At 39.2% G+C, this 10,731-nt stretch overlaps 1 protein-coding gene across 1 annotated transcript in view; it reads left to right on the plus strand.

Moving 5' to 3' along the window:
- The window catches only part of LOC107688795 (FH2 domain-containing protein 1-like), a 21,977-nt gene extending 16,740 nt beyond the window's left edge, over positions 1-5,237 (plus strand). The window contains exons 10-12 of the mRNA XM_016486567.1: positions 1,602-1,719; positions 1,803-1,967; positions 2,954-5,237. Coding sequence (XP_016342053.1) covers positions 1,602-1,719; positions 1,803-1,967; positions 2,954-4,432 — 1,762 coding nt within the window. The 3' untranslated portion in view covers positions 4,433-5,237. The remainder of the gene's footprint in view (positions 1-1,601; positions 1,720-1,802; positions 1,968-2,953) is intronic.
- Positions 5,238-10,731: the final 5,494 nt, after the last annotated feature.

Here is a 10,731-nt window from a genome sequence, read left to right on the forward strand (position 1 = left end):
GTTGGATGGGGGCAGATGCACATTTTCAGGTTTCTCCAGAAATGTTTGATTGGGTTCAATCCCAGGCTGTGGCTGGGCCACTCAAGGACATTCACAGAGTTGTCTATAAGCCACTCTTGCTGTGTTTAGGTTCATTGTCCTGTTGGAAGGTGAACCTTCTGCTCAGTCTGAGGTTCTGAATGCTCTGGACTGGGTTTTCATTAAGGCTATCTCAATATTTTGGTGCATTGAGCTTTTCTTCTACTCTGACGAGTCCCTCAGTCCCTGCCGCTGAAAAACAGCCCCACAGCATGAGGCTGCTACCAGCACACTTTACTTTTGGGGTGGTACTCTGCAGGTGATCGAGTCAAACATGATGCTTGGAATTGAGGTTCATCAGACCAGTGAATATTATTTCTCAATTCTCACAGTCCGAGGGTCATTGAGTTGCTTTTTTGCAAATTCCAAGTGTGTTTTCATGTGTCTTCACTGAAGAGAGGATTGAGTTTGGCCACACCGTCATAAAGCCCAGATCGGTGGAGTGTTGCAGCGATGTTTGTCCTTTTGTAGGTTTCTCCCATCTGCATATATGATCATGGAGTGACCATCAGCTTCTTGGTCACCAGTCTAGAAAAGGCCCTTCTCCATCAATTGCTCAGTTTGGCCAGGAGGCCAGCTCTAGGAAGAGTCCTGGTTGTTCCAAATGTCTTCCATTATGGATAATGAAGGCTACATGATTCTGTGAACCTTCAATGCAGCAGATTTTTTTCTGAACTCTTCCCCAGATGTGTAATGCAAACCTGTGTCTGAGCTCTACAGGCAGTTCTTTTGACCTCAGGGCTTGGTTTTTGCTCTGATATGCATTTTCAGCTGTTAGACCTTTTATTAAGACGTGTGTGCCTTTCCAAATCATCCCCATTCAATTGAATTTGCCACAGGTTAACTTCACTTGAAGTGTAGTGACATCTACAAGCGATATGAATGCTCCTGAGCTAAATTTCAGCTGTCCCAGATAAGTGTTTGAATACTTATGCAATGGAATCATTTAAGTTTTTTATTTTTAATACATTTGCAAAGATGTTAAAAACCAGTTTTTTTTTGTTTTGCCATTATGGTGTGTGGAGTGTAGAATAATTTGGAGAAAAAAGTAATTTAAAGCAATTTAACATAAGGCAGCAACAACAAAACGTGAAAAAAAAATGAAGGGGTATGAATACTTTCGCAAGGCACTGTATGTGGTTGGTTTAAGGGATCTAAAATATGGTCATGCAGAATAAGGCATTAATATATGCTTTATAAGTACCAGCCAATAGGCTACTAATATGCATGCTAATAAGCAACTAGTTAATAGTAAGAATTGGTCCCTAAACTAAAGTGTTACCAAAAAAAAAACCTCTCTATAAAGTATTTTACATCAGACTTTTTTGTTGTTGTTCTGACTTTGTTCTTTTTTTTATTTTTATGTTGGAGTGAAATATGACCCAGTTTTCACGAGGTTTTGTGAAATTTGCTTTTTATATATATATATATATTTCACAAATATTGCACTTAGAACAACATGTTCCTCCGTGATTAATATTAGAAAGAAAACTTAAATCACAGTTGTTGTTTTTTCTGGTCAGGTTGTCAGAAGAGTCTGTGGTGGAGGATCTTTCTCGACTACAAAGCAGAGTCGCTGTACTCCGAGTTAGAGCTCAGGCTGATGCTGAAATCGAGCAGCAGACCAGAACATTTCTAGAGGTTCGATCCCATTGATGTCGAGATCATATTCACAGATGTGCATGTGTTTATTCAGCTTGCAATTTCATCATTTCTTCGTTCAGGTTGCGGAAGTGAGGCTGCAGGAATCTCAGGTCGAGCTGGAAAGCTTACAGAAGGCCAGTAAGGCCCTTGTGGATTTCTTCTGTGAAGATGACAAGTCCTTCAAACTGGAGGAGGCCTGTCTTATCTTCCACTGCTTCTGCCATCGCTTCCAAAGAGCCGTGCAGGTGAGCAGCCTTGCGTTGAATCATGTTGACTGGACTGTCTCTTTAAATTACAACAACCAAATAAAGTGTAAAATGTCCAGTAGTTGCCTGGAGCTAGCTGATGTTTAAGACACACAAAGTTTAACTTGATATTTTTTCATGTCAGTGTCACTCATAGCAACGTAAACAGCACTTAAGTGATGTTTAATTGGTTTGGTAATGTTATTATATAATATAAATATTAGTGCTGTCAAACGATTAATCGCATCCAAAATATAAGTTTTTGTTTACATAATATGTGTGTGTACTGTGTATATTACGTATATATAAATACACACATATACAGTAAATATTTTGAAAATATTTACATGCATATATTTATATTATATATAAATATATTTAATATAAAAACATAACATTTTTCTTAACACATGCATGTGTGTGTATTTATGTATGCATAATAAATATACACAGTACACACACATATTATGTAAACAAACACTTTTATTTTGGATGCGATTAATCATTTGACGGCACTAATAAATATTCTCTACTAAAAAAATAAAACTGGAAAAAATCGATTTCATTTGATTTTTGAATCCCAATAATATTGAAACATGTTTTTTTTCCAATCAGAAGAATCATGATTTCAAACAAACAGTCATCCAAGCATTAAACTTTTTTTAAAATGTAAAACATATAGTAAAATGCTATTTACAGATTATGCCAATAAAAAACATGTAAATAGGCAAAAATAAAGGGATTTTTCATGTAATAAATGTAGACATTTTTGTTAATATCCAATAAGTGCATGTGGTAATGTATACTATATTTACTTGCATGCATTTTTCTTAATAAATGGAAAATGTCCGGTGGCTTCTATGAACATTTTAACTGATGACATAAATTTGTGACCCATCAGTTCATTTGAAATGGTCGGTTTAAACTGATTTATGGAAATAGAGTTCAGAATCTCAAACATGATTCGTTCCTTTGCTTCCTAACAGGAGAACACAGAGAGGGAAGTACAAGAGCAGCGGCGTTTGGCGCGCGAGCGTGAGAATGTGGAAAAGCGTCGCTCTCTGGCTCTGTGCACCGGACTGGAAGCGGAGCAGGAGTCTTCTGAGCTGGAGCATGCGCTGCAGAGGAGCTTGAGTTACACGGGGAGCCGCCGCAGCCTGCGCAGGCTCTCGCAGTACTTCCTCCGCTCCGGCGAGAGAAACGTGAAATCTCACGACACACAGCACTCAGACCTACATGCTCTCGATCCTGAAGGATTCAGCAGAGACTCGGAGCTTAGACATTTGCTGATGAGGAATGATGCCGACGCTGAGGAGACTAAAGGGATGAATAAAGTCAAACAAGCTCAGCGTTTAAGCACAGATTCAACATGTGACCTGCAGCGAGATGCAGTGGCTTCCCCGAATGCTACGAGAAGCCATTCTAGGCTGAATACGAGAACCGTCCCCAGTGAGAACGCTTTTGTTGCTTTGGGAAAAACAAGTATCATGTCACATCAGCAGGGGGCAGTGAATGTCTTGCCGCTCACAGGACTATCCCCTGACAAAGTTTTGAAAGTTGAGAAACCGGTTCAAGACGCCTCTGAAAGGCTGACGCAGATAGAAACCGATACCTTGAAGGATGCTAAGACTAAAGAGTGTGTAAATGGCAAATCTCAAAAGGGAGTAACACCACAGAGAGAGACGTGGTCAAGTGCATCTTCTCCTCCTGAAGATCTAGCCCAGGAGCCCTGTAGCCCAGAACGAGAGCGCGTTTACCCGGCGATTGGAGAGACGCTGGAGTGCCGCACCCTAGTGAGGGCCCTACGCTCCTACGAGAGCCTTTCTCCGACTGTGACGCGGCCGACCACCAATCACTGCTCCAAATGGAAGAAAGAGCGGGAAGCCGAGGAGCGAGACGGCACAAGCTCACCGCATGCCAAGGGTGATTCCCGTCTGGTAAAGACGCCGACTCGAGGGCCAACCAAAAGACTGCTGGTACAGCGAGGAGGGCCCTCCAACAGCAGCGGGATCCCTAGAGTGCGCACAAAGGCAGAACCGACTCCTGTGGACGGTTTGTCTGCTTGTCAGGTGTCACGGCCTTCCCCTACATGCCCCTCGTCCATTCGCACATCGCTAGCGGCGCGCTTCGCTGGCGTTCAAAATGAACTCAAACGCAACAGCAATGCACACCAGAGGGTAAACGCCCCGTCCGATACGGGGAAACACAAAGGTAACACTCCTGAGAAGCTGACCCAGGATAAGGACAAGTGTCAGGAGCCGTTTGTAAGGAGTTCGCCCCTTCGCGTTTCCAAACGCCTAGCGCCCAACTCTGAATCCCAGTCTCCCCAGAGCATACACTCTCCCAGCGCTGCTACGACTGCAAAGACAATCCGCACGGCCATCATAAGCGCAGCCAAAGCCAAGACAACCAAGACTCCTGGCACCAGAATTCCCAAACCGGCTGCCCAGCCCATGTGGAGATGATATCTGGTTTCTTGAACTCTTGAGTGGCAGTGGGTTGATGTTATCTATGCATGTCGTAACATGCGTAAGGAACTAAATTGATATGATTTTCACTGGTGGGTGTCAAGGTTTTTGTGTGAACGAACGGTCAACTCAAACTGCAGAATGCCAGTAAATACAGGAGCCATTCATTGGACACTAATGCATCCGAGCAGAGTGACTGTTACTTTCTGAGCTCTCCGCTGATTATTCAGGTCACGGCGAATTTGCCTCTTATTTCAGGACTTTGATGGAAACTGTCAGGAGAGTCTCGTCCAGCACTGTCTTTAGCTTTACCTCTGAACACTCGAGTGCTCTGTGCAGGTTACAGCGCACATCGGAAGGATTCCTGCCTGAACCTTCTTTCAGTATGTGTTTAGTTTGTGATGCTAGAATGGAGCTGCCACAGTCAAACAGACCACAGTTAACGACTGAAGTGAACGCTCATGTGGGATATTGATTTTAACTTGCCCTTTGATTGAGGTCAAATCGACTGTTTCCTTGAGTTACAGGTACAAAATAATGACACAAAACTTCAGTTAAAATCATGCATGTAATAATTCAAGATCCCAAAGCAAATGTGTCGAAGTAAATAGTGTGTGAGGTGTGTGTCCATTTGTACATGTTGGGTTCCTTCAACTCTGATGCACTTTACAGATGAAAGAGAGATTTAATGCTGGCAGAAACCGTCTTTGTGGTATTCTGCTGTACTTGTGTGTTTTGTTTATATGGAATGTTACATTAACAGAATCAAAAACACAGCTGCCATTTGTAATGTTTGTATTTGCAAATAATGAGTATTTGAAATAAAAATGACTTTACTGTTATTCTTTCTGCAAGTAAATGTTATTTAACATTAAATTAATGCTGGTTAGTATAACAAAGGTTACAGCAGCAATCACAAATTAAAGTATTATTGACCTTTACCCTTCATATCCCAGTCAACGAGCTTCTTCAAAAGCTGATGTTTAAGTAAGGATGAGGACTTTAAAGGTTGCACTAAGTGATTATGGATGAAGCATTTTAGCTGAACATTGTTCATTATCAGTGCTACTGTATAAATACCCCACTGTCAAGTGGTAAGTGTGTGTCACCCATCATTAACATCATTAACTCCAGTGACTGAAATTGTCCAGTGATACAGAAGTGAGTTGTACAGCTGGTCATGTGATCTCAAAATCATGAGGCACCCTTGAATGTGTCCAAAACCTGAAAAATGCTGCCTTCGCGCATAATATACAGAGGTAGGAAGGTAACAACACCCATGCAATATTTGTGTTACATCCGACATCTAAAAGTATGCCTTTGTCTGGACAGATTTTCATCCTTAGGTGTTGAGCACATCTCTTAAGTACAGCAAACAGCTGAGCCTTCATCTTATGTGAGTGAACATTTTAAACCGGTTTGTCTAAAGCATCATTGATCTCTTTAGTTGTAAAATGAACACGGGTGGAGCCAATGCAATTTAAGCAACTAAGCATCTAAACGAGATGAGATCATGAAGCAGGAGAATGCATTTGGGAAGAAAGGACATCTACAATCAAATGTGGTGGTAATCAGTGTTGGGTAAAGTTGATTTTAAAGTAATGCATTGTGATATTGCATTACTCTATTAAAAAAAAGTAACCGAGTTAGTTACTTTCTTATGGAAAGTAATGCATTACATTACTTTTGTGTTACTTTGTGATACCTGAGCTTGGCTTGCTTATTTTTCATAACAAAAAAACAAAAGTGCTTTACTTATTTGAAATAATAACTCCGATATTTTATATCAATATGGTACAAGATTATCCTGTTTAAATCAATGTGAAAAATGAGATGGGTCAAAAGTAATCTAAAAGTAGTCTGATGTGTAATGTAATGGATTACATTACTAACTACAATTTTTGTCATGTAATTTTGAATTAGGAAAGGATTTTAATTTGTAAGTAATCTACCCAGCACTGCTGGTAATAGGGCAGCTACGTTTTAGGTTCTTTTGGATAGCCTTTATTGTTCTCACTCGATCAATGACTTATGCCAAAATGATAAGGTCAGAGTGGGCAAATGAAACTTCCTCTTATTTTGCAGTCCTCATTAATTAACAGCTCATTGTTTTGTGGCCCTCGGTTGCACTCAAAGGCCCCTGATCTCTCGTCCCCTTCTCTTGGAACACAGTCCCTCCCAACTTGTAAACGTTGCCATGGTGATGCTTCAGGCCTGGTCAAGAATCCCCAGCTGAACAGTGGGAGACGGGAGAGGAAAAGATGCTAGACTTGGGCTCTCAGTGGGAACGACCCTTTTATAGGACATAATGACGCCAGAACTCTTGGGAAAGGCAATAAACCGCTGCTGTCTGTGTATTCGTGTGCACACGTGTCATTCAGCGCATTGCTAGTTTGATCAAGCTCTGTCAATCACGTCGTTATTCTGTGGGAAATGCAAGGAAACTTCTGGAAAAGTCACAGCAAGAATATAATAGGCCTGTTGGAGGCGTAAGACCTCTCTAAACTCAAATACAATTTATTCCTGATATATAAGATGTAGGCTACTTGCATTATGCAAACAAGTACTCGCTTCATTCTTCTGTGTCAAATATTTCTCAGTGTGACGCTTAAAAAAAGTAAAATGCCATTTCATGGTGACTGACAGCAGTCACGTTACTGTGACAAGACAAGATTTCTGGCATTTTTACACACACATCCACATGCATCTTAATCATTAACTCAAAACTGTTTTGACCTGCAAAAAATGGTCAAGTTACAGGCTTCTGTAAACCGGCGAAGCAGATTTTCAAAGTGAGCTGTCCTAGATTATCAAAAGCAATCAAGGTGTTGTTGTGTATATTGCAAGGGTATTTTGTGTTGTTAGGCAGTTGCTAGGGTGTTGTGGATGTTTGCTTAGTTTCTAGAGTTTTGCTTGTTTTGTTGTTTGGTGGCTGTATCTTAAAGTCTATAGAAGTTATACCCTTCGGTTTCACAGACAAAGCTTAGTCTTGGACTAAAATGCAGGTCTGAGCTGTTTTAACTGAAATCAACTTGACCAGGCATCTTAAAATAGGCTATGTCAGTGCCATTTATTTGTCTCAAGATGAACAGCAGTAATGTATTTTCTAAGGCACGCTGTCCTAATTGAACCATGGCCTAATCCTGGCTTGATCTAAACCAATCCAGAAATGTTACTATACTACTTATAAGTAAGTTTTAAAGGGCCTAACAGTATGTTGGCTTTCTCAAGCAAACATATAGTGTAATGTATGTATGCTAATATTCCGTATAACATTAAAAGATGCGTTTAGCATGTAAAATTGCTTGGTGAGAATGCAAAATATGAATTTCAAGAATAGAACGACTCTTATAAAGTGGGCGGGGCTAAGCGGTCACGTAATGTGTAACCAGGTGTAAACATAGTAAACAGAAGCATAATGTACAGTTTGAAAAGTTTAGTAAGTGATCTAATACATTAAGTTTTTTCACTTATTTTCAAGTTCATGAATGATTACTGATGCAGGGGCCGTGTGTAGCCTACATAGTGACTGAAAAACGGGTCTGTGTGCGATGAAATAGGCTATTTGTTCATTACTAACTATAACTATTAACTATTACTAACGTATTATTAACGCAATTATAACGTTCTTCTTTTAATTCTCTAGGTTTTTATAGCGGGCTGCACGTTCGAACAGGGGAAAGCAACGAGCGCTTGGCGAATCGACTCGAATGAATCATTGAAAAGAATCAGTTCATTTTTTTTAATTGCAGAAAAAAAGGAACATACAAATAATAACAATACAAAATATAAACAAATAAGAGAGAAATAAATAAATAAAAAGGCATAGCTCACATTACATTTTAACGAATAAGGATATTACAAAGTACCAGGGGGATTGAAGAGTGTATCATAGTATTTTAAACATTTCACAGACTTTTTGTTTTTTAACAGTCTTATTGAAGAAATATAAAAGTCCAAGTCAGAACAAAACAAATGTAACATAGGAGATGAATTAAGACCGGGTCTGTGTGCGATGAAATAGGCTATTTGTTCATTACTAACTATAACTATTAACTATTACTAACGTATTATTAACGCAATTATAACGTTCTTCTTTTAATTCTCTAGGTTTTTATAGCGGGCTGCACGTTCGAACAGGAGAAAGCAACGAGCGCTTGGCGAATCGACTCGAATGAATCATTGAAAAGAATCAGTTCATTTTTTTTAATTGCAGAAAAAAAGGAACATACAAATAATAACAATACAAAATATAAACAAATAAGAGAGAAATAAATAAATAAAAAGGCATAGCTCACATTACATTTTAACGAATAAGGATATTACAAAGTACCAGGGGGATTGAAGAGTGTATCATCATAGTATTTTAAACATTTCACAGACTTTTTGATTTTTTTTTAAGAAATATAAAAGTCAAAGTCAGAACAAAACAAATTTAACATAGGGGATGAATTAAGAAATATTTGTTTATGCATGTGAAATTTTGCTAATAAAACAAAAATGTTAACAATAAATTCTAGATCCTTATTGCTTTTGTTTTCATAATACAAGATAACATCCTTTAAAGTAAAGCAACAATTAATATTCATTAAATTAAATATAAAATCTGCCAAATCAATCCAAAACTTGTTTACGACTTTACAGTCAAAAAATCTGTATTTCTTTCTCATTATTACAAAAACAGCATATATCATATCAGTGAATCTCGATATTAAAGATTTAGAAGGGTAAATGGTATGTAGAATTTTGAAGTGTAGTTATTTGTATTTAAAAGGAATGAACGAAGCTCTTCTCCAAAAATGAATCAGTTCATAAGAGCGATTCGCTCGCGGCTCAGACGTCACCACGTGATGTCACGCTGTCTCTTCTTCGATGGTATTCAGCAGCGCTATAAATGCGGGCGCGCTAGTCGTTGCGCTCTCTCACTTTTGCGATGTTTCCATGGAAGAGCGTCAGAGCGTATAAACATGAGAAACTCCGGCTGCTACAGGAAGGTAAGGTTTTACCAAAACAAGTTGTTGCGTGCAGTTTGTTGAATTATATAAGTACTCAAACTAGGTACTTACTCGAAACGTCTGTTTTGAAATGGTTGATGCTAACTCGTGCGCGAGTTTCGGCACGTGGCTGCCTCCTTGGCCGTTTGGTTGGTTGTTCCTGTGAAATTGAGCCCCTTTAAAACAGTCTTTTATAAGTCCCACTTCTCCCGTAATCCAAATCGGGAGTTTAAATGTCCCTACAGTTGTAGTTGAGACGCCCGTACGCGCATTACACGAGCGGCGCTAGTACAGAGAGTATCGTTACATGTGCTGGTGTGTTGTAGGGGGCTGAATGTGGTCTGGAGCTCCTCCAGATGAAGACTCTCCAGCTGCTGCAGCTCTGATGTAAGTGTGGTGTTTCTCTCTGGTCTGAGAGCCCAGCGGTAGTCAGCTGTGCAGGCCCGTCCATGCCTGAGCTAGTGTTACTCTGCTGGAAGAGGAAGGTGCTGCCATGTGCTCCTCCAGGTTTGGCTGTTTTAGTGACTCCTGCTGTGTAGCACAGGTCAAGCCGTGCCTTCTGAGAGTGGTCTGTGCTCACACAATGAGGCAGACCTAGTCTGGGGGCGAACACGCAAATCAAACATGATTCCTGTAGTTGCAGGCTTGAGCCAGAGTTTCTAACTAGGACTTGTTACAGGTCACACAAGACCCCCAAATACCGTGATCCCAGTGGCCTGTTGTGTTGAGGTGAGTATTTGGCCTTTTTTTTTTCCTTCATCATAGTTGTCGATTTATTCCCTTTAAATACGATTATCACAGTTTACCTTAAATTATGTTTATGCCATTGTTTGAAGCAACTGCATGCCATATTTTTCTATGAAAACTATCAAGCTGCAAACTTTTTTTTTTTTCTCCTATAGTATTACGCCTCAAATGTGTTATACATGGGTTTCTGTTGTTGTTGTGTTTATATATATATATATATGTATATGTATATGTGTATATGTATATGTGTATATGTATATGTGTATATGTATATGTGTATATGTACATGCCATATTTTTCTATGAAAACTATCAAGCTGCAAACTTTTTTTTTTTCTCCTATAGTATTACGCCTCAAATGTGTTATACATGGGTTTCTGTTGTTGTTGTGTTTATATATATATATATATGTATATGTATATGTGTATATGTATATGTGTATATGTATATGTGTATATGTGTATGTATGTATGTATGTATATATGTATATGTATGTATATATGTATATGTATATATGTATATGTATTATTAACAAAAAAAAGAAATAATTTTAGTT

The sequence above is a fragment of the Sinocyclocheilus anshuiensis genome, unplaced genomic scaffold (genome assembly GCF_001515605.1).
Source record: "Sinocyclocheilus anshuiensis isolate Anshui unplaced genomic scaffold, SAMN03320099.WGS_v1.1 scaffold1066, whole genome shotgun sequence".
Lineage (NCBI taxonomy): Eukaryota > Metazoa > Chordata > Actinopteri > Cypriniformes > Cyprinidae > Sinocyclocheilus > Sinocyclocheilus anshuiensis.